At 55.4% G+C, this 23,142-nt stretch overlaps 1 protein-coding gene across 2 annotated transcripts in view; it reads left to right on the top strand.

The window, feature by feature from the left end:
* Positions 1-20,545, top strand: part of COL26A1 (collagen type XXVI alpha 1 chain) — a 194,705-nt gene extending 174,160 nt beyond the window's left edge. For both annotated transcript variants that reach the window (XM_031013509.3, XM_055392953.2), the window contains exons 5-13: positions 1,423-1,579; positions 5,537-5,635; positions 6,873-7,025; positions 8,689-8,772; positions 10,702-10,754; positions 12,647-12,682; positions 14,861-14,911; positions 17,322-17,406; positions 18,891-20,545. In XM_031013509.3, the coding sequence (XP_030869369.1) occupies positions 1,423-1,579; positions 5,537-5,635; positions 6,873-7,025; positions 8,689-8,772; positions 10,702-10,754; positions 12,647-12,682; positions 14,861-14,911; positions 17,322-17,406; positions 18,891-19,051 (879 nt within the window). In that variant the 3' untranslated portion in view covers positions 19,052-20,545. The remainder of the gene's footprint in view (positions 1-1,422; positions 1,580-5,536; positions 5,636-6,872; positions 7,026-8,688; positions 8,773-10,701; positions 10,755-12,646; positions 12,683-14,860; positions 14,912-17,321; positions 17,407-18,890) is intronic.
* Positions 20,546-23,142: the final 2,597 nt, after the last annotated feature.

Here is a 23,142-nt window from a genome sequence, read left to right as displayed (position 1 = left end):
GCCCTGGCCTCACCGCCCATTTGCTGGGTGATCTCAGGCAAGTCACTTGCAGTCTCTGAGCCTCTGTCTCCACCTCATTTGTGATGTTGCCGCAGTGACCCTCCCAGTTTCATGGACCCTTCTAAGGACCAGAAAGGGGAGGAGCTGAAAGAATTGGCTCTGGGGGATTAAGGGGCCCTGGGCCGGGCATCCAGGCCATCGGAGGACTGTGTCCCATAGAGGGGTGGAGGGGGAGCCCGTTCTGCAGCCCACAGCAGGGCCTGAGTCCAGGGGGCCCAGCCAGAACCCTGGGTGCAGGGTCAGAGCCCTGAGCAGCCGCTAAGTGCACCCTGGAGACGCCCCTGCTGGGGAGGAGCCCAGAGCAGGCCACTTTGTCCCCAGGGATCCCAGGACTGTCCCCCAGGCCCAGGGGCACTGCAGAACTGGTGAGGGAGCTACTCAGGGAGACCATCTGCCTGTGCAGAACCCACCCAGGTTCCCAGCAGGGATCTCCGCCCACCCTGAGCCTATTTCTGGCACACAGCGCCCCCTGCTGGCCTCTTCGGGGGCAGCAGAGACTCACGGGGCCTCTGAGTCCTGGCTCTCAAGTCTTTAAAGGAAGGAGAAAGTCTCCCGGTCCCGGGATCTGGGTCTCAGCCACCTTTGACTCCTGCCTCCCTCAAGGAGGGACAGATGGGGCCGCATTGCAGGCTGGTCCCAAGCAATCGTGGCCACTTTTGTTTTTCTGGAAAGTCTTCTAAAGGTCATGTGCCACAAGGGGCCTATTTATACCCACCCTTTCACTCTCCTCCCTCCCTTTCTTCCCTTCCTTTTCTGTGTGTGTGTGTGTGTGTGTGTGTGTGTGTGTGTGTGTGTGTGTGTGTGCTTTTTTTCTCTCTCTCTCTCTTTTTGTAGATGTGGTCTTGATCTGTCACCCAGGCTGGAGCACAGTGGCACAATCATAACTCACTGTAGCCTTGAACTCCTGGGCTCAGCCTCCTGAGTAACTGGGACTGCAGGCGTGTGCCACCACACCTGGCTAATTTTCTTTATTTTTTGTAGAGATGGGGGTCTCACTGTGTTGCCCAGGCTGGTCTCAAACTCCTGGCCTCAAGTGATCCTCCAGCCTCAGCCTCTTAAAGTGCTGGGATTACAGGCATGAGCCACCACTCCCAGCCAGCACAGGGACTTTGACAGTGTCTGAAGGGCACTCCTTGAACCTGAGGGTCCAGAAAGACTTTCCTGATGTCAGAAGGAGGAGAGGGCTGGGATGGAGGGAACCTGGGCCACGAGTGAGGTTCTCCCACTAAGGAGCGTGACGGGGCACACGCAGCGTGGACAGCTGCAGGTCTCATGGGGTGCACATGCATGTCCCTGCGTGTCACGCATGTCCCTATGTGTCAGGCCCAACTGGGACCTGACTCTCTATCTCCTTTGGCCCAGGTCCTCCTGCTAGAAGCAGCAGAACGGCCCTCTAGCCCGGACAACGACCTGCCGGCCCCCGAGAGCACTCTGCCGACCTGGAATGAGGACTTCCTCCCTGACGCCATCCCTCTTGCTCACCCTGTGCCACGACAGAGAAGGCCCACAGGCCCAGCCGGTGAGTGAGGGCTGCAGAGAGGACAGGCTGGGGCAGCCGAAGGGACCTTGGGCACGGCCTCCCAGGGCCTCCCTAGAGAGGCCACACACTAGACACTCTAGTTCCAACATGCCATGTGGCATTTTGAAAAATTAAGCTAACAGTTGAAAATGGGTATTTCACCTAAAAGCCAGGATTTCTAGTTTCTCTTAAGAAGTAGACGATCTGGTCAGGTGCAGTGGCTCATGCCTGTAATCCCAACACTTTGGGAGGCCGAGAAGGGTGGATCATTTGAGGTCAGGAGTTCGAGACCAGCCTGGCCAACATGGTGAAACCCTGTCTCTACTAAAAATACAAAAATTAGCCAGGCGTGGAGGCAGGTGCCTGTAATCCCAGCTACTCAGGAGGCTGAGGCAGGAGAATCGCTTGAACCCAGAAGACGGAGGTTGCAGTGAGCCGAGATCACGCCACTGCACTCCAGCCTGGGGGACAAGAGCAAAATTCCGTTTAAAAAAAAAAAAAAAAAAAGTAGACCATCTGGCCGAGCATAGTGGCTCACTCACGCTTGTAATACTAGCACTTTGGAAGGTCAAGGCAGGTGGATCATTTGAGGTCAGGAGTTCGAGACCAACCTGGGCAACATGGTAAAACCCCCGTTTCTACTGAAAATACAAAAATTAGCCCAGCATGATTAATCCCAGCTACTCCTAAGGCTGAGGCATGAGAATTGCTTGAGCTGGGGAGGTGGAGGCTGTAGTGAGCCAAGATCATGCCACTGCAATCCAGCCTGGAAGACAGGGGTGAAACCCTGTCTCAAAAAAATAGATGATCTTGGGCAGGTGCAGTGGCTCACACCTATAATCCCAGCACTTTGGAAGGCTGACGTGGGAGGATTGCATGAATCCAGGAGCTCAAGACCAGCCTGGGCAACATAGTGAGACCCCGTCTCTACAAAAAATTATAAAAATAAAAATGAGAGAATTGGCCATCAGGGCTGGCAGTCCCTCATGGAAACAACCAGCTACTGGGTTGCCACTGTAGGTCCAGTCCAGGCTGCGCAGTTTGCCGCAGTCCCCACCATTCCCTATTGTCTTACAGCTCAGCTACTGTCTTCAATATCTGCCCTGCTCCTTGGCTTCTGCACTTGTGGCCCCCAGCCCAGCCTTGCTGGGTTCAATTTTGCAGCATTCTGCCTGGCCAGGGAGCAGGAACTTACTGCTTCCCACCTCTTTCTGGGGTTTGCTCTCTGAACTCTCTGGCTGGAATTGGAGGACATCTGCCCCCCTGCCTTCCTGCCACACTTTTACAATTTTATTTTATTTTATTATTTTATTTTGAGACAATGTATTGCTCTGTCACTGAGGCTGGAGCACAGTAGTATGATCATAGTTCACTGCAGCCTTCATCTCTGAGGCTCAGGTGATCCTCCTGCCTCAGCCTCCCAAGTAGTTGGGACTATGAGTGCACACCACCACACTTGGCTTTTTTTTTTTTTTTTAATTTTCAGTAGAGAGGAGGTCTCACTGTGTTGCCAGGCTGGTCTCAAACTCCTGGCCTTAAGCAATCCTCGTGCCTCGGCTTCCCAAAGTGCTGGGATTTACAGGTGTGAGCCACCATGCTTGGCCCTGGCCACATTTTAAAGTTAAGGGGAAGAATTTTCCCTCTGCAGATTCTACCTACTGGTCTGGGCTCTGCCGCCTGGGGCTGTAATTACCTCTGCTTTAATCACAATTGTAATAATCATAGTTGCAATCGATGAAGCCCTGCTGGTTGCCAGACACTGAGGTGGGGCTTTATCCTGGAGGACATTTAGCAAACAACACCTGTCTATAAGGCTGAATCCAGGGGTTGAAGGCTGGGGTCTACCATGAGTGGTCAGGATCTGCACTGTGCCAGTTATTAAATATTTTCATATCAGATATGAAAATATTTCAAATACAGATATAATTTTTTTTTTTTTGACATGGAGTCTCACTCTATCACTCAGGCTGGAGTGCAGTGTCGCGATCTCGGCTCACTGCAACCTCTGCCTCCCGGGCTCAAGGGATTCCCCTGCCTCAGCCTCCCTAATAACTGGGATTACAGGCACGCACCATCAAGCCCCGCTACTTTTTGCATTTTTAATACAGAAGGGGTTTTGTCATGTTGGCCAGGCTGGTCTTGAACTCCTGACCTCAAATGATCTGCCCTCCTTGGCCTCCCAAAGTGCTGGGATTACAGGTGTGAGCCAGCACACGCAGCCTAATTTTTGTATTTTTAGTAGAGATGGGGTTTCACCATGTCGGCCAGGCTGGCCTCGAACTCCTGACCTCAAGTGATCCACCCGCCTCAGCCTCCAAAGCGTGGAATTACAGGTGTGAGCTAGCGCACCCAGCCTACAGATATCACTCTTAATCTTCACACAAAGCTTGGAAGCCTTGAGGTTACAGGGGAGACACCTGAGGCTCAGAGAAGTTAAGTGACACCCCTGGGGTCACCCAGCAAGCCAGCAAGCTGGGGGCATTTTACCTCCATGATTCTCTGCCCTTAGAGCCCTTTGGAGGGGGCGCTCTCCCTCTGCCCTCTGTTCTGAGTGTCTATTCTGATGCTGGGTTGGGGAGCAGGGGCAGAGCAGGGAGGAGAGATGCATGACACAGGTGGCCTCCAGTGGCCAGTCCCAGGGCGGGGGAAGGAGAGTAGGGTATCCTGCATGCTTGGAAAGGGACTGAAGGCTGCGGGAGGAGGGCCGAGCTCAGGTCTGCTACGGGAAGGGGGACCTCTCTCACTCTGGCCCCCTGGCCTACCCCTCGAGCCGCTGTCCCTAAGGTCTCACCCCCAGAGCGTTACCTCATGCCCACATTCTTCAAATCTTTCTTGGGGGATGGAGGAGGAAAGGCTTCCCATCCCACCGGGGACCCAGGCCCGCGAAAGCGCATGCCTGGCAAGACCTTTCCAACCAGGGGAAAATGCAGTTTCAAGAATGGCCACCAGGTGGGGCACACACTCTACACATGGTGACACCTGCAGCCAACCTGGATTCCAGAGCGCATGTGGGGCTCTTCCGAGGCCAGCAGCCTCTAGCCAGGCCCTCCCCACCATACCACAGTCCCATGCAGGCAGAGTGCAAAGGGCCCTAAGACTCAGCGCAGGTCCCTTCATCAGATCAGCAAACTTTTTTTTTTTTTTCTGAGACGGTCTCGCTCTGTAAGCCAAGCTGGAATGCAGTAGTGTGATTATAGCTCACTGCAGCCCAGACCTCCTGGGCTCAAGCCATCCTCCCACCTCAACCTCCCCAGTAGCTGGGGCCACAGGCGTGCACCACTATGCCCGGTTAACTTTTGTATCTTTTGTAGAGATGGGGTCTCACTATGTGGCCCAGGCTGGTCTCAAACTCCTGGGCTCAAGTGATCTTCCTGCCTCAGCCTCCCAAGGTGCTGAGCAAACATTTTTCAGCATCCTCTCTGGGCCAGAGGGAGAAAAGGCTGTCCCCTGGCCACACAGCAAGCCTCACCTCTCCATCTCCTTGTCCACCCTTGGGGCTTAGAGATCTGTAGCTGGGAAGATCCATCATCCTTCAGGACCTCCTGGGGCCTCCTCGGAGGCCACCTATTGGGGAGCACTTTGCCACAAGCCCGGTTTTTGACCCTAAGCAGAGAGACAGCAGGGTGTGAGAGAGGGACCTGGAGCTAAGCAACTTCATCTGCAGCCTGGCTGTGTGAGCTTGGGCAAGGGACCAACCTTCCTGAGCCTCAGTTTCCCCACATTGAAAATGGGAACGAAAGCAGTTCTTAGAATCATAGATGTTCGTAAGTGCAAAGCTGGTTTGTAAGTTGTAATAACCAGCTCCAAGGTGATGTGAGTGCCTTTGCCTGTTTAGGGAGTCCCAGGTAGGCAGGGCTCCTGGGGGAACGTAGGCTGACAGCCCAGGGGGCCAAGCCTGGAGCCACTGGAGGCTGGGGGTCCACCATATTCTGATGCCCTGTCTCCTTCTCTCCCCAGGGCCCCCGGGGCAGACAGGACCACCAGGGCCTGCAGGTCCCCCCGGGTCTAAAGGTGACCGAGGCCAGACAGGAGAGAAGGGTCCAGCGGGGCCTCCTGGTAAGAAAACCCCCCACATATGTGATGTTGTCAACCTGCGGAAGGGGCTGGGCTTTCTTCTCTACTGGAACAGGCGAGGTGTCCCATGCACCCACAGCCCTGATCTTGCTGGGTACCAGAAAAACGGGGTCTTTTTTTTTTAATTTTTTGAGAGGGAGTCTCGCTCTGTTGTCCAGGCTGGAGTGCAGTGATGCCATCTCGGCTCATTGCCACCTCCGCCTCCCAGGTTCAAGCAATTCTCCTGCCTCAGCCTCCCGAGTAGCTGGGATTACAGGCATGCGCCACCACACCTGGCTAATTTTGTATTTTCAGTAGAGACAGGATTTCACCATGTTGGTCAGGCTGGTCTCGAACTCCTGACCTCAGATGATCCACCCACCTTGGTCTCCCAAAGTGCTGGGATTACAGGCGTGAGCCACCACCGCACCTGGCTTTTTTTTTTTTTTTTGAGACGGAGTCTTGTGCTGTGTCGCCCAGACTGGAGCACGGTGGCGCAATCTCAGCTCACTGACACCTCCACCTCCCAGGTTCAAGCAACTGTCCTGCCTCAGCCTACTGAGTAACTAGGATTACAGGTGCCCGCCACCATGCCCGGCTAATTTTTGTATTTTTAGTAGAGACAGGGTTTCACCATGTTGGCCAGGCTGGTCTTGAACTCCTGACCTCAGGTGACCTGCCTGCCTCAGCCTCCCAAAGTGCTGGGATTACAGGGGTGAGCCACAACACCTGGCCAAAACGGGGTCTTCAGGGGCTTCGGGTACAGGCATGAACATCGAGGCTGTCAGGGGCCAGGAGCAGTTCTCGGCCATTTAAACACCTCCAGAGACCACCCTCTCAACTCCTCCTGGGTCCTGCGGGGGAAGGACCCCTAGTTCAGCAGGTACAGGGCCAGCCCAAGATGGTGGCTTATACTTGGTGTCCCTGCCACAGGGCTGAAGTCCCTGGGAGGGACCAATGGGCCTCTGGCCAGAGCCTTTGCTGATTTCACCGTCCCTGCCCCCCTCACCCTCCCCAGCTGCCACTAAGTGTCCCCTCTGGACTGGGCTGGGAAGGGAAGCCCATTTCATTTACACCCCAGGACACCCCCAAGGAAGACTGTGGATCGGAGGTCACCACTGACTGCCTGTGGGCCCCTGACCAACCCTGTTTCTTTCAAGGCCTCAGTTTCCCCATTTGTAAGTTGCAGCCACCCGCCAGGCTCCGGCTGCCACAGTGACTGTTCTTTTCCTCATTGCAGGGCTCCTGGGGCCTCCAGGGCCCCGTGGGCTTCCTGGAGAGATGGGGCGCCCCGGCCCCCCAGGACCACCCGGCCCAGCAGGCAACCCAGGCCCCTCACCAAACAGCCCCCAGGGCGCCCTCTACTCCCTGCAGCCGCCTACAGAAAAAGACAGTGAGTAATGCCCCTGGGGGGCCAAGGGAGGGCTGAGCCACACTGTGTTCTGGGAGGGATCAGCCTTCCTTAAAGGATCCCGGGAAGTGGACCCCACCACATGCCCATCCTGCTGCACCCAACTGGCTCACTCCTGCAGGCCTCCTCCAGGAAGCCCTCCATGCAGTGTCCAGGGCCTGCCAGTGATGATGACAGGCAACAGCTTGGGAGCAAGGCTTGGTCCTGGGGCTAAGCATCCTCAAGTGGACCCAGGGCTAGCCCCGAGCCCTGCTTTTGGCCCCAAAGTGGCCTGTCTCTGCCTCAGTGCCCAGCTCCCTGCCTTTGGGGTCCTGAGCCCCAAAGGTCACTCTGCTGGCTGACTTGGCCCAGATTCCCTACCTGGCTACCCCACCCCACCAAGGTTATCCCTTATTGTACTTGTTCCTCACCCGCCCTCACTGCAGGTCATTCAGCAGGTGTTTAGTGAGCACCTACTATGTGCAAGGCACAGGATTTTAGCCACTGGGGACACAGCAATGTGCAAAACAAACTCCGGCCCTCGGGGGCACCGGCCAGTCCAAGAGAGCCTCTGAACACACAGAAATGTCCACTTCTACCTTGGGAGGTGGGGACAAGGAGGTGCAGAGAGTGGACGGGACCAGGACTCTGGGCCTAAGGGACCATGAGGTAGTGGGAGGCCAGGCAGAGGAGTCCGTGAGCCCTGAGAGGAGCATCATTTCTGGTTAAGTGTCCCGGCAACTGGGGAAGATTTTTATTTTAATTTTTTTTGACATAGGGTCTGTTGCCCAGGCTGGAATGCAGTGGCGCCATCATAGCTCACTGCAGCCTCTCACTCCTGGGCTCAAGGGATCCTCCCACCTCAGCCTCCTGAGTAGCTAGGACCCCAGGGATGCATCGCCACATCTAACTAATTTTTTTTTTTTTTTGAGTGGAGATGGGGTCTCACAATGTTGCCCAGGCTGGTCTGGAGATGCGGTCTCACTGTGTTGGCCAGGCTGGTCTTGAACTCCTGGCCTCAAGTGATCCTCCCTCCTCAGCCTCCCAAAGTGCTGGGATTACAGGTGTGAGCCACTGTGCCCAGCCTGGGGAAGGGTTTTATGAGGAAGGTGATGGCATTGCCCTGGGGCCCTGGGTCTGGTTCGGGATGGGCCAGGGTGAATCAGGTGAGGGGCTCATCCTGGAGGGCCACGGGAGATGGGTTGTTAAACAGACTCCACCCCTGCTCCAGGCAGCGTGGTCGCCATGATGTAATCAGACTCCCCAGGCACAGCTCAGAGGGGTGGGCATGGAGGGCTTCCTGGAGGAGTGAGCCAGTTGGGTGCAGCAGGATGGGCCTGTGGGGTGGAGCCTGGAAGAAGATGCCAGCCTGGGGCATTGGAGAAGTGAGCAGGGCAGACCCAGAGTCTGAAGAGCCTGGAATGTTCTAGAAGGTATTTGTGTTTTATATGAAGCTGAATGACCTGGCTTTCCCTGCTCTTTGTCTGGGCCTCTCCGTGCTCCTCTGAGCAGTGGGGGCAACAGTGTCTGCAGCAGGCCCCAGGGTGATGGGAGGAGCCCCCCTGGGCTTCGTGTGGCCTGGCTCAGGGCTCAGTGCCCAAGACCAGCCTCCCAGCACTGCCAGGTCTGCCCCACCAGACCCCTGGCCGCTCCGCTCTTCCCACAGATGGAGACTCAAGGCTGGCCTCTGCCATCGTGGACACAGTGCTGGCAGGTGTCCCAGGACCCCGGGGTCCCCCTGGTCCACCAGGTAAGTGAATGGTGGGCTGGCCTGCATTGAGGACTCCATCCCCCCAGGGCTGGCCTGAGCCATGGGGCCTTGAGGGGAGCTGGAGGTCGGCTGGCGGTCCATGGCTCTGGGCAATGCTGGGGACTGGGTCTGTCCCACCCGCTGTGTGGCAGGAAATGAAGCCCCTCGTTTCCTAGTGGCAGTGCCCCTGGGGGACTGGATGCATGAAACCCACGTGATTCTGCTGGAATAAGATGCCTGCATGAGGCTGCCCTTGCATGGGCCAGAGTGGGACACACATCAGTGGGGGATGGGGTCAGGACAGAGGTGGCAGGAAGTCCCTACCTTTGAGGCAGAAACCAAGGGGTTCAAAGGGGCTGGGACCTGGCTGTCAGTCCTGGCCTGACCTTCCATCATCCACATTCCTCACTGGGGGAGGAATGCAGGGCTGACTGCCTTGCCCCTTTCTGCCCGGGAAGGGAGTCATTCATTCATTCATTCATTTGTTTATTCATTGATTCATTCATTCATTTATTCATTCACTTATTCATTCATTCGTTCATTAATTCATTCATTTGTCCATTCATTCATTCATTCATTCATTCATTTGTTTATTCATTCATTCATTCATTTCTCTGTGCGTCTCACAAACATTCATTGAACATCTGCCACTACATGTGCCAGACAGTGATCTAGGTTCCCGGAACTCCTGAATAATCAAAACAAACATCATCATGAAACTCTCATTCTGGTGGAGGACAGGAATATCATCATAAATTGTGACTTCGACAGGATCTGAGGGAGCTACAAGGGAGAAGCTGGGGCATGGCGGGGAGGCGCCGTCAAAACATGACATTTCAGCAGATGCTCTAGGGGGAGAGGGAGTAAGCTCAGAGGGTACCTGGGGGCCTTCAGGTGACATGCCAGGTCTCTGGAGAACTGGACAGACTCCTGACATTTGTCCCCTGGAGTGCCTGTCCTCACATGCCCTCTCCAAACCTGGGAGCCAGGCCATGCTGGACAGCCCAACATGCGGCTCCCTGCACCACAGGGAGGGATCATGAGAGACCCTCCCTGGGCCCGTGCGGGGTCATGAGAGACCAAGACCTTGCTCTTCCTAGCAGGCTGGAGATTAGTCATGAATCTCCCTCCCTGAGCTGGGCACACACATGAGACCCAGCCCGGCCCTCTGGGTACTCCACATCCCATGGGGGAGACAGACGTGTAAACCTCAGTGGCCATGGGCGGTGGCTGGTTTACATAAGGGATTTGCCTGGAGAAGCAGTGGAAAGCTGGGAAGGCTTCCTGGAAGAGGTGATGCTCTGTGTCAGACTGGTAGGAAAACCAGTAGGAAAGGGTTTGCTGGGAGAGTGGAGGAATAGGGAGGCTCCAGGAGGAAGGACAGCTTTAGCAGAGATGCCAGGAGGGTGTCTGGCTGGGGCAGGGAGGGTGGGAAGGGGCCGGGCTGAGGACTTCAGGAGCCCTGAAAGGGATGTAACTGGGCTTGGATTTTTGAGAGTGTACTCTTGGGGGCCATAGGAAGAGTCGATGATCAGGAGGCTGTTGTAGTAACCCCAGCAAGAGGGATGGGTCCCAGGTCCTGAGGGGGGACAGACCGGAGAGACGTACCAGGGGACCAACTGGCTGGGGCGTGTGACTGGTCTGGACGGACTTCCTCCCTCGCCTGCCGGGTCTCGGGATTGGGGCTGCGTCGTGGACGAGGCCCTGGGAGGAGGAGGTGTGGGAGCTGTGGGCAGCCAGTGGAGAGGGCCCTGGGCTCCGAGGATGGAGACCTCGTTGAGAGGGGGTGTGCCTCCCTCCTCCCCACACCATTCATTCCCAAACCCTCCTTTGCTTCCCATGGAGACAGATCAAGAACAGGTGCTGGGGTGGGAGGCTGGGGGCGCCCCCTCTCTGGCCCCAGGTGACCATCTGTGACTCTGCCCACAGGTCCCCCTGGGCCTCGAGGTCCCCCAGGACCCCCAGGAACACCTGGATCCCAGGTAAGGACTTTGCCATTTTAGGTAGGGTGTGGGAGGCGGCGGGTGGCGGGTGGCAGGTGGCCTTGTCTCCCTAGGGGAGAAGAAGCACCTTTATACCAGCAAGAGTCACTCAGGAAGGAGCCAGTCGGCCTGGCCAGTGAGATTTTATTTTATTTTGTTTTATTTATTTTTAAATTTATTTTTGAGATGGAGTCTCTCTCTGTCACCCAGGCTGGAGTGCAGTGGCGCCATCTCAGCTCATGCAACCTCCACCTCCTGGATTCAAGTGATTCTCCTGCCTCAGCCTCCGGATTAGCTGGGACCACAGGCGCATGCCACCACGCCCAGCTAATTTTTGTATTTTTAGTAGAGATGGGATTTCACCATGTTGCCCAGGCTGGTCTCAAACATCCGACCTCAAGTGATCCACCCGCCTCAGCCTCCCACAGTGCTGGGATTACAGGTGTGAGCCACCGCGCCCGGCCGAGATTTTCATTTTATTAGCAGCAGTGACTCTTCGCTGAGTATATCCTCCTCCTGTTATGCCAGGGAGGTGTTAGCATCACTCCCAGTTCACAGATGAGCTAACTGAGTCCCAGAGAGACCAGATGCTGCCTGAGCTTGTACAGAGGGTGTAGGCAGAGTTGGGCCAGGTCACAGAATCTCTGCCTCAGCCCCTCACCTTGCCCCGAGAATTGCCCATGGGGAGGCGGCACCCCAAGCCTGACTCAGCCCCGAACCCCAGGTTCGCCCTGCCTCTGCAGCTGTGTCAGAAGTCAGGAGGAGCAGGTACAAAGGCCCTGAGGCAGGGAAAAGGCTGGCAGGTAGTGAGCAATGGAGTGTGTGGTGTCGGATGAGGCACGGTGGGCAGGGCCTTATCTACGGGTCCCAGGTGTGGGCTTTTGTTACAGTGGATGGAATTATTGAGTTTCAGGGAGGGTGATTCCATGATCTTATTTACATCTTTAAAAAGCTCCTCTGAGGGGCCAGGTGAGATGGCTGACGCCTGTAATCCCAGCACTTTGGGAGGCCAAGGTGGGAGGATCGCTTGAGCCCAGGAGTTTGAGACCAGCCTGGGCAACATAGCAAGACCCCATCTCTATAAAAAATTTAAAAATTAGCCTGGTGTGGTGGCGTGCGCCTGTAGTCCCAGCTACTTGGGAGGCTGAGATGGGAGGATGGCTTGAGCCCAGGAGTTGGAGGCTGCAGTGAGCTCTCATGGCACCACTGCCCTCCAGCCTGGGTGACAGAGCAAGACCCTGTCTCATTAAAAAAAATAAATTAATTAATTAAATATGTAAAAATAGAAAGTAGACTCTGCATGTCTGGCCAATGGAATAAGTCTGGTGAGAAGGGCAGGGAAGGCTGTAGGTTCACTCCCTGGTGTCTGTCAGGAGCAGCTGGGAGGACCAGGGAGGCATTTCCTGAGAAGGGGAGGCTTCGGGGTGGGGGGCACCAGGAGTTCCCTTTGGAGAGAGGGGGAGTGGGCACCTCATGGTCAGCTGGGTGGCGATGTCAGGGGACAGCTGGACACGGGCCTGGGGCTCCCGGGAGCCGTCTGGGCTGACATCAGCACAAGTGGGAACCTGGCCATCGCTGTTAGTATCACTAGTTCTCTCCATACACCGGACCACCTGCTCCCCTTCTCTGCCTGACAGCCGTACGTGGCATTGGCCCATTTTGCAGGTGAGAAGACTGAGGGCTCAGCTGGGGTCCCTAGTCAATACCGGCTCCGGGTGGCTCCAGGACTGGAGGCCTTTGAGTCTGCCCTTCCCGTGCCGGCCGGGCCATCCTCCTCTCCCTTCCTCTTCTGCAGACTCAGAGCACAGTGGGCGGGGAGGGGGGTGGCCAGAGGGCACTGGAGACTTGGCCAGGACGGACAGGCCTCACACGCTTCCTTTGGTTTTCTGCAGGGCCTGGCTGGAGAGCGAGGCACAGTGGGGCCGTCCGTAAGTGTGGGCTGTGCAGATGGGCCTGGGCCACTCCCAGGCAGAGGCTCTGATGCAAGCCCAGGGCACTGGGTGGTGGGGGTTGGTGGGGGGTTCAGCCCTGGGTGGCCCTGCTGGAGCTCAGGCAACAGGGAGGGACTGAGAAAGGACTCAAATCGCCTCCTGCTGCGGGGTGAGGAGGGAAGCGACCTCCAGAGAGTGGGCTGACAGTCCTGAGCACCTGCAGCCCTGGATTAATGCACTGTGTGACCCTGGCCTTTCATTCATGTGCTGTGTGGCCTGGGGCCACGGGTTAACATGCCGTGTGACCTGGGAAGTCCCTTCTTTTCTCTGAACCTCCCAGAAATAGGCTTAGACAGCCTTCCTTTAATCGACTTTCTTGGAAACAAGAACTTATGAGTCTCCCAGCCTGACCAACATGGTGAAACCCTGTCTCTACTAAAAATACAAAAATTAGCTGAGTGTGGTGGTACGCACCTGCAGTCCCAGCCACTCTGAAGGCTGAGACAGAAGAATTGCTTGAACCCGGAGGCAGAGGTTGCAGTGAGCCAGGATCACGCCACTGCACTGCAGCCTGGGTGACAGAGTGAGACTCCATCTCAAAAAAAAAAAAAAAAAAATTATGAGTATAGACTCCTGCCTCTAGGGCCAAGGAGTCAGGCGCTTCCTTGATGCCCAAGCCTCACTGTAGGGGTGTGGGGTGGGGAGGAGGAGTGGAGCTTTGCTGAGCACCTACTATGTGCTGGCCACAGTGGAGGTGCTCTCTTCCCCCACAGCGCATGTAAGCTTCACAGCGACCCCAAGAGACCATGCTTTATTATCCCCGTTTGCCAAAACTGGCCACTAAGGCTCAGAGAGGTTAAGTAACTTGCCCAAAGCCACACAGCGAGGCAGTGGTGGAGCCTGAATTTGAACCAGGGAGTGTCAAGCTCCCAAGCCATGCCTCCTCCCGTGCTTGTCTAGTGACCAAACACAACACAGGAGACACAATGATGGCACTTCTAGGTGCCAGGCTCTAATCTAAGCTCATTGTCCCTATTGATTAACTTAATCCTCCTAACAACAGATGAGATAGATACTATTACTGATCCCATTTTACAGTTGGGAAAACTGAGGCACCAAGAAGTAGAGTGACCCACTCAAGGCCACACAGTAGTAGCTGGACATTTACATGTTACTGTGAGCTGGGCATGGTGGTGGCTCATACCTGTAACCCCAGTGCTTTGGGAGGCCAAGGCAGGAGGATCATTTTGAGGCCAGGAGTTCAAGGCCAGCCTGGACAACATAGTGAGACCCCCCCATCTCTATAAAAATATTAAAAAATTAGCTGGGTTGTGGTGGTGTGTGCCCATAGTCCTAGTTACTCAGGAGGCTGAGGTTGGAGGATCACTTGAACCCAGGAGGTAGAGGCTGCAGTGAGCCACGATCGCGTCACTATACTCCAGCCTGGGCAACAGAGCAAGACCCTGTCTCAAAAAATTGGCCGGGTGCGGTGGCTCACGCCTATAATCCCAGCACTTTGGGAGGCCAAGGCAGGCAGATCACCCGAAGTCAGGAGTTCGAGATGAGCCTGGCCAACATGGTGAAACCCCGTCTCTACTACAAATACAAAAATTAGCCAGGCATGGTGGTGCATGCCTGTAATCTCAGCTACTCAGGAGGCTGAGGCAGGAGAATCGCTTGAACTCAGGAGGCAGAGATTGCAGTGAGCCGAGATCACACCACTGCACCCCAGCCTGGGTGACAAGAGTGAAACTCCATCTCAAATAAATAAATAAAATACAATAAAATATGTGACTTTGAATCTGGTATTACTGGCCTTGTGTTGGAGACAGACAGCAGCCCTTCCAGGCAGGCTACTCAATCCTGGAAGGGCCCAGGCATGAACTTGCCGGCTTCCTAGCCTGAGTCTCTTCTGCCCCAGAAGCAGAATGAAGCACTTACAGCCAACCCTGGACACTTCCCTGCCATGCCAGGCTGAGCAGGCTGTGCTCCGGAGCCGTGGCCTCCCCTGCTGTGCTCACCCCAGGGCAGGAGTCCCCTGGGCCCAGCACCCGTTCCCCAGGCCCTGCCTGCCCAGCCTGCCCCTGACTCCCCGCAGGCCCCCAGGGAACTGGAGAGGGTGGAGAGGTGCCCCCACCTCCCGTTCCAGTGTTGACTGTGTGACTTGCTTCTTAGGGTGAACCTGGCGTGAAGGGGGAAGAAGGAGAGAAAGCCGCCACTGCAGAGGTAACCATGCCTGCCCTTCACGTTCCCTCCCGCCTCCTTGGCTGTGAGCACTGTCACGGGAGGGCAGGTGCCCCACAGATCTGCGCTGACCGTCAGCCGGCCCCGAGCTGGGTGCTGGGCCACCAGGTGTACAGGGCCCCTGCCCTGAGAAGTTCACAGCCCCGTGGGGAACTCAGCTGAGTACAGCAGTGATTGCAAGAGAGTGAGAAGGTGGCTGGGTGGGGATGCCACAGAGGGGGTGATTGGCCCTTGGGGGGCTTCCCGGGACAGGGAGAGGAGTTGCAAACTTGTAGGAAAGACAGTCTCCCTGGAGGAGGCGTCAGGCTGCAGAGTCCCTCTCAACGGACCGGGTTCTCCCGTGAATGGCATCTCGGCATGGGCGTGCTCACAAGGTCAAAGGTGCTGGGGGACTGAAGGGGACAGGGCTGCTGGATGTGGTAGAGGATGGATGGAGGAAGAGGGACTTGCAAACTGGGAATCTGAGGAGAGAAGATTGGAGCAAGCGGAGGCTGGGGCCAGTGGGAGGGGGCAGCCAGGGCACGGGCTTGGCTGTGGGGACCTGCGGCTTCTGGGAGGAGGAGGGGAGGCTGAAGCTGGGGTAGTGGATGAAGGCGATGAAGGGCTCATCTGAGGTCCAAAGTCAAACTCCTCCCCTCAGCTGGCCCTGAGCTAGGTGCTGGGCCACCAGGTGTACAGGGTCCCTGCCCTGAGAAGTTCACAGCCCAGTGAGGGACACAGCTGAGGACAGCAGTGATTGCCAGAGAATGAGAAGGTTGTTGCGTGGGGGTGCCACTGAGATGGGGTCGGCAGGGGAGGCCTTGAAAGCTAAAAGCGAAAGTGCCTGAGCGGGGTTTCCCCTGAGTGTGTCAAAGCTGGGTGGGCAAAACAGCTGGAAGGGCCAGGGCGGGTCCAGGGGACCTTCAGGAAGTCCTTGCAAGACCAGAGAAAGGGAAGAGGCTGGAATCAAGGCAGCTGTGAGGGGTGCAGGAGGCAGTGAGAGGGGCTGAGGCATGAGCCTGATACACTGGTCACTCACAGCAGTACTCTGAGAGGTGACTGTGACCCCCTCCATTTCATAACAGCAACCTGCCTGGCCTGTAATCCCAGCACTTTGGGAGGCTGAGGTAGGAGAATCGCTTGAGCCCATGAGATCAAGACCAGCCTGGGAAACCTAGCGAGACCCCATTTCTTAAAAAAAAAAAAAAAAAAAAAGAGTAATGAGACAGGCGTGGTAGTGTGTGCTTGTAGTCCCAGCTACTTGGGAGGCTGAGGCAGGAGGATTGCTTGAGCCCAGGAGGTTGAGGCTGCAGTGAACTATAATCGTGCCACTGTACTCCAGTCTGGGTGACAAAGCAAGACCTTGTCTCTAAAACCTAAAAAAACCCCAAAAAACAAAAACAAAAAAACCAACCACCTGTGGCTTAGGAACATGAGGCTCAGCCAGGTCCATTGGTCTCCCCTGCTCCTTCTCTGAGTTGGGGACACGACTCTGACATCCCTGTCCCAGACCCTGTAATTGGCTCAACTTCCCATTGCCTTTGGTCCCCTGGTGGGCAGACCTTTCTCCTATAACCCAGTAGGATGCTTTTTGGTTTCCTTTTGTTTCATTTTAAGCTAAATTAATCTGAACATAAGACAGATCTGTCATGTTACACCAGCAAAAGGCACCCGTTCTGCTGCCAACTCCCAGGGCTGGGCAGGATGGGGACAGTGGCTTTGTCTCCTCATCGTCACTTTTCAGAGTGGCCTCGACACCTGCCTTCTCAATAAGTCAGCACCCTGTCTTGGCTGACTCAGGTGTCTCTGTGCACAAGGTCCTCTGCCTGTGTGCAGACCGGGCCCTTGAAATACAGACTCCGCCATCACGCCAGCCTGCCTGCCTGCACTTTGAAATGGTGGCTTTCTCTGCTGTCTTTCTTGCCTGGCGTGGCCACACCTACCCTGCCCCTTGCCTGCTGTTTGGTGGCGAGCTCTTGGGCATTCAAGGAAGGAAACAAGCAAAGAACCTCCTACCTTCGGGCCCTGGGATAGGTGCTCTGTCCTGGTTAGGGTATTTTCAGGGCATGTGGGGGAAGCCGACAGGCAGCTATGGTGGAAGGAAAAGCTCAGGCTGGAGGCTGACAGGCGTGGATCTGCAGTCTGGATCGGCCGCTTTGCCAGGCTGTGTGGCCATAGGGAGGTTGCCTGCCCTCTCTGTGTTTCAAGCTCTTTGTCTGTGAACAGGGTTTGAAGCCCTGTCTGGCACATAGTTGATGATGTTCAGTCTATGGTTATTTGCAGTGGTGAGGGTGTCGGGTGGGAAGAGGCAGTGGTGGGGGGCTTTGAGGACACATACACTGTCACTGTATCCGGATGGCCCTGACCCCCTCCTCATGGCCGGCCCTGACCCTGGCTGTTTCCTCCCTGCCAGGGCGAGGGGGTGCAGCAGCTGAGAGAGGCCCTGAAGATCCTGGCAGAGCGAGTCCTCATCCTGGAGCACATGATTGGGATCCACGGTGAGCAGTGACCAGGATCAGCGGGCTGGGAATCTCTCTCCCCTCCTTCCTCTCCCTCCCTGCTGCCCTCATGGCTGCTGCCTAGGGTCTCTGGTCTCCCTCCCTTACCCCTAGTCTGACCCTGCCCCTCCCCTGCTCAAGGACCCTCAGTGGCTCCCTGCTGCCCTTGACAGACTTCCAAGTGCATCAGCCCAGTTTCCCAGCCCCTCCCTAGTATAGCCATGGTGGGCAGAGCCCTGCCCAGCCATGTTGAGGCCCCTCCCACCTCCATGCCTTTGCTCGGGCCATGCCTCTGCCTGGTGAACACTGACTGCCACTTCGGGACCTGCTCAAAGATCTCGGCCTCTGTGAAGCCTTCTCTGAACCCTCCTCTTTGTCCCTATGGTGACATAGGGGAGCCTTCCATTCCATGCTGGGGTTTCTGTGACCCTCTGGGAGTCCCTTATGCAGAACAGTGAATGATACCTCTGCAGGGCCTGAAGTAGAGGCCCATCAGCATTTGCTGGAAAATGAATGGATGAATGAATAGGTGAATGGACAGGTGGGTGGGTGAGTGAGTGAGTGAACGAATGGCTGGTTGCCTGGATGAATGTATGCACGGGTGGATGCATAGATAGATGAATGAATGAATGAATGGTTGAACGGAGAGGTGGATAGGTGGATGAGTGAGTGGATGGGTAGATGCATGGATGAATAAATGAATGGGTGGATGGATAGATGGATAAATGGATGGATGGATGGATGGATGGATGAGTGGACAGGTGGGTGGGTGAATGAGTGAATGGATGGATGGGTGGATGATGGATGAGTGAACAGGTGGGTGGATAAATGAGTGGATGGATGAGTGGGCAGGTGGGTGGGTAAATGAGTGAATGAATAGATGCATGGATGAATGAATGAATGGGTGGATGGATGGGTGAGTGGACAGGTAGGTGGGTGAATAAGTGAGTGAATGGATGGATGGATGGATGATAGATGGATGGGTAAATGAGTGAATGAATGGATAGATGCATAGATAAATGAATGACTGAGTGGATGGATGGATGGATGGATGGATGGATGGATGGATGGATGGATGGATGGATAGATGCATAGATGAATCAATGAGTGGATAGGTGGGTGGGTGGATAAGTGAGTGGATGGATGGGTGGATGGATGGATGGACGGGCAGGTAAATGAGTGAATGAATGGATAGATGCATAGATAAATGAGTGACTGAGTGGATCGATGAATGGGTGAATGGATGAATGGGTGGATACACGGATGAATGGGTCAATGGACAGGTGGATGGGTGAATGAGTGAATGAATAGATGGATGCATGGATCCATGAATGAATGAATGCATAAGGGGCTGAAAGCCTGCTGCTGCCTTGCTTCTCCACGCTGGGCAAGAGCATCTCTCCGTGGCCACATATCATGATCAAATGTGCCCCCAGGTGTTCCTAAGGCTCTACCTCGAGTCCACCCTCCTGCTCTCCTTCCAGATCCCCTGGCCTCCCCAGAGGGAGGTTCTGGCCAGGATGCTGCCCTGAGAGCCAACCTCAAGATGAAGAGGGGTGGCGCCCAACCCGATGGGGTCCTTGCTGCCCTGCTTGGGCCCGACCCTGGACAGAAGAGCGTGGACCAGGCCAGCAGCAGGAAGTGAGAGCCCACTGCTCCAGGACACCCTGTCCTGGCTAGAGACCCAGCCCCAGAGGCCTGAGCCGCCACTGTTTCCTAAAGATGCCCCCAGGGGAACTGGGCTCCAGGCATGGATGATTGTGAGGACATGGGGGGGCTTTGGGGACAGATAATGTCTCCAGGGGCAGGGTCTGGAGGGGCCAACACCCTCATCAGAGCCCTTCTCTGGCCTGTCCCCTCCCCTACCCCCACTCCCAGCTGGAGACGGGGTCTGGGTGGGCTGGGTGCTGGGAATGAGAATAATCCTAATACCCATCATTTATTGAGTCCCTGCTGTAACTGGCCCCATCCAGGGAACTTTCGTTACATTGTCTCATTATTTAACCCTTAGGAGGTAAGCTTATTATCCCCACTTCACAAGGGGACCGAGGCTCAGACGGTAGAAATAACCCTCTCTTGGCCACCAGATCACGGGTGGCAGGGGCGGGATTTGAACCCAGGCCCCTCAGTTCCTGAAGCCATGTTCTCTCGACCCTGCCAGCTTCCCCTCTTCGAGAGAAAACTCAGACAGGGAGGGCGCAGGGCCAGAACGGTTCCTTAAGGCAGGCAGGGCTGCGGGGAGGCTGGGCCAGCCAGCCTGAGGGGGTAGGCAGGGTCCTGCAGGGCCTGGGGCTTCCCTTCCTCAACCCCCTTCCCCACTGGCTGGGGAAGCAGCCTGGACTGCAGCTCTCAGAGGCCAGGGAGACCCTGAATAAGTCACTACCAGCCATACGGACTTGAGGACCTTGAGAGAGAAGCATTGGGGGTGCAAGTGTCCACCAAACCAGATAGGCATCCCTGGCCACTGCCTCCCAGTCTTGCTGAGCCCACCTGCTCTCTCTGGGTCCGTCCCATCCCTGAGCCAGGGGAGGCAGCATTTCATGGGCATGTCTATCAGAGGTGGGACTTGCAGCCTCTGCCCCACAAGTTTGTCTCTCAGTGGACTCTATAGGTTTGCTACTTTTGCATGACACAGCAAGCCCAGTGTCCCCTTTGCAAGCTGCAGAGAGGGAAACAGAGTCCCAGGCCTGCTGGGAAGAGATGCTCCTGCCTCCCACCTTCCAGAGTTGGGGGCCTGGCAGGCTCCACGGCAGGCACCAGGTCCCTAGCAGCCCAGAAGAGCTCTGATTGGAGCCCTCAAGGCCTCTGGGGCCAGGGTCTCCGTGATCAGCTCAGCCCTGGTGCTCCTCTCTTGCTGGGCTGGGACCTGGGACACAGCCACGGCAGCAAACTCAGAGAATTGAAGGTGCTGGCGCCACCCTGGGGCACTCTGTCTTCACAGCAGGAGTGACTGTCTCCAGTGCTCTTGGTACTCCTGTTGGGCTGTGGCCTGGTCCCTCTGAGCCCTGGGATCTTCTTCTGGTCCTTGAGGCAGGTCTGGAGAGGCAGTCTCTGTCTTCATGGAGGGGTGGTCAGAGGCGGGCAGGACCACCAGCCTGTAGCGTTATTATTATATCTGACAATAAAGGTGCTCTCCCCACTGTGGGTCTGTTTGTGTGGTGACAGCTCTGCAGGAGGCTGGTCTGCATCTTACCGGCCAGGTGCCAGGGAAGCTGTGAGCAGCTCCAGCCAGGCCCGGGGTGACCACAGGGCCTCTGTGGCAGGGAGGTCCAGCTCTGCCCTCAGGACCTCCAGGGAGGGGGCTGGGAGTGACACACGATAGGCAAGCCCCAGATTGGGGCTTAACCTGCAAGGGCTCTTGGCTTCACCCAGCAAAGAATTCAAGGGCAAGCTGGAGGCAGGAGAAACAGCTTTATTGGAGGGGCAGTACTACAGCTCCATGACTGCTCGTGCAGAGCAGGGCTTCTCCCCAGGCAGAGAATAGCAGCTCAGGGCAGTTCTGTACCATATTTATACCTACTTTTAATTGCATGCAGATTAAGGGCTGGTTTATGCAGAAATTTCTAGGGAAATGGTGGTTATTTCTGGGTCATCGGGTCTTTGCCATGGAAAAGGGCAGTAGCGCCTGAGTGTTGCCATGGTGATGGCAAACTGACATGGCACACTGGTGGGCATGTCCAATGGAAAGATGCTTCTGCTCTGTCCCTGTTTTAGCTAGTCCTCAATTTGGTCTTGTGTCTGAGCCCTACCTCCAGAGTCAAGATCTGTTTCTTACCTCCAGAGGGTGAGGGAAGCCCCTTCAGAGGCCACCTCACCCTTCCACCCAACCACACTGTCTGTAAACTGGGCCTGGCCCCCAGCTCTGCAAGAAGGTGAGTTAAGTTGGGGCGGCCTCAGGGCTCTTGGAGGAGCAACCCTGATCCTGCTCCATGCTCCTGTCCAGGTCTGGGGTCAGCGACATATCACAGACCCCAGGGAGACCCATATACCCTGATGACAAGTCCCAGGTACAACACAGAGACCCAAACCACTGCTGAATCACCCTGTGACCCTTATAGGTATTAAGCTCTTGCCCTGTGTATTAGTCTGTTCTCACTCTGCCAATAAAGATATACCCAAGACTGGGTAATTTATGGTAATTTATAAAGAAAAAGATGTTTAATGGACTTACAGTTCCACGTGGCTGGGGAGGCTTCACAATCATGGTGGAAGGGGAAAGGCACGTCTTACATGGCAGCAGGCAAGAGAGAGAATGAGAACCAAGCAAAAGGGGTTTCCCCTTATAAAACCATCAGATCTCGTGAGACTTACTTATTCACTACCATGAGAACAGTATGGAGAAACCGCCCCCATGATTAAATTATCTCCCAACAGGTCCCTCCCACAACACATGGGAATTATGGGAGCTACAATTCAACATGAGATCTGGGTGAGGACACAGCCAAACCATATCACCCTGTGTCCAGTGCCCAGTGCTCAGCTACAAACAGAACCCTGCCCGCCTCTGCCTGGAGCTTGAAATCCTACAGAGAGGGTGAGCATTGAACACCACACCAGGCCAGGCATGGTGGATCACACCTGTAATCCCAGCACTTAGAGAGGACAAAGTGGGAAGATTGCTTGAGGTCAGGAGTTCAAGACCAGCCTGGACAACATAGCTAGACCCTGTTGCTACAAGTGTTTTTTTTTTTTTTTTTTTAAAGTTAGCATGGCATGGTGGTGGCTTGTCCCTGTAGTCCCAGATACTTGGGAGGCTGAAGTGGGACGATCGTTTGAACCCAGGAGTTGGAGGCTGCAGTGAGCCATGATTCCGCCATTGCACTCTAGCCTGGGCAACAGAGCAAGATCCGGTCTCTAAAAATTAAACATAAAAAAACACCACAGCAATCGTGTGGAGGAAGGAGATTCCAGGCTGCTCTGAGAGTCCAGGACCCAGAGACCAAAAGGGCAGGGAGAGCAGGGAAACAGAAAGAGAGAAAGAGGGAGGGAAGGGAAAAGAGAGAGCAAGAGGCGAGAGGGAGAGAGAAACAAGAGACAGAGACAGAGAGATGGCCTGCCAGAGCTTCATCTGTCTTTATTTGCTGGTGAATAGGCAACACGTTCCTTAAGCCGGAGCCTCTTCTTCCAGGCCCCATTGGCTCTGGGATGCTTCCTCCAGCCACAGGTCCTGGGCCCAGCAGGCACAGCTCATTCAGCAAACAGGGAGACCCGGTGTGGGGCAGGTGCCTGAAGTCAAACCTTGGCAGGAACCACTGGGCAACTGTCCCAGGCAGGGAGTGTGAGTAGGTTTAGGCTGGAGAAATGTCCTCACCCCTTTTATTCCTTTTCCCAGGGCAAGAGTTACAAAACCACGCATCATTCCTTCCTTCCTCCTTTCCTTCATGTAACGAATCTTTTATTGATCACCTTAATTGAGCCAGGCCCTGAGAACTTTCCATGAACAAAAGACAGGAATCTCTGCCCTCAATGAACCAACGCTTCAAGGGGAAGAAGTCAAAATAGGCAATAAACAGCCTGGACAACATAGTGAGACCCCATCTGTAAAAAAAAAAAAATTAGCCAGATGTGGTGGCATGCACCTGTTGTCCCAGCCACTTGGAGGCTGAGGCAGGAGGATCACTTGAGCTTGGGAGGTCAAGGCTGCAGTGAGCTGAGATCACACCACTGCACTCCAGCCTGGGCAACAGAGCAAGACCCCGTCTCAAAAACAAAACAAAACAAAACCAAAATATGTGG

Source organism: Gorilla gorilla, chromosome 6 (genome assembly GCF_029281585.2).
Source record: "Gorilla gorilla gorilla isolate KB3781 chromosome 6, NHGRI_mGorGor1-v2.1_pri, whole genome shotgun sequence".
NCBI lineage: Eukaryota > Metazoa > Chordata > Mammalia > Primates > Hominidae > Gorilla > Gorilla gorilla.
The sequence above is the reverse complement of the archived record's forward strand: the minus strand, read 5'-3'. Positions and strand labels throughout refer to the sequence as shown.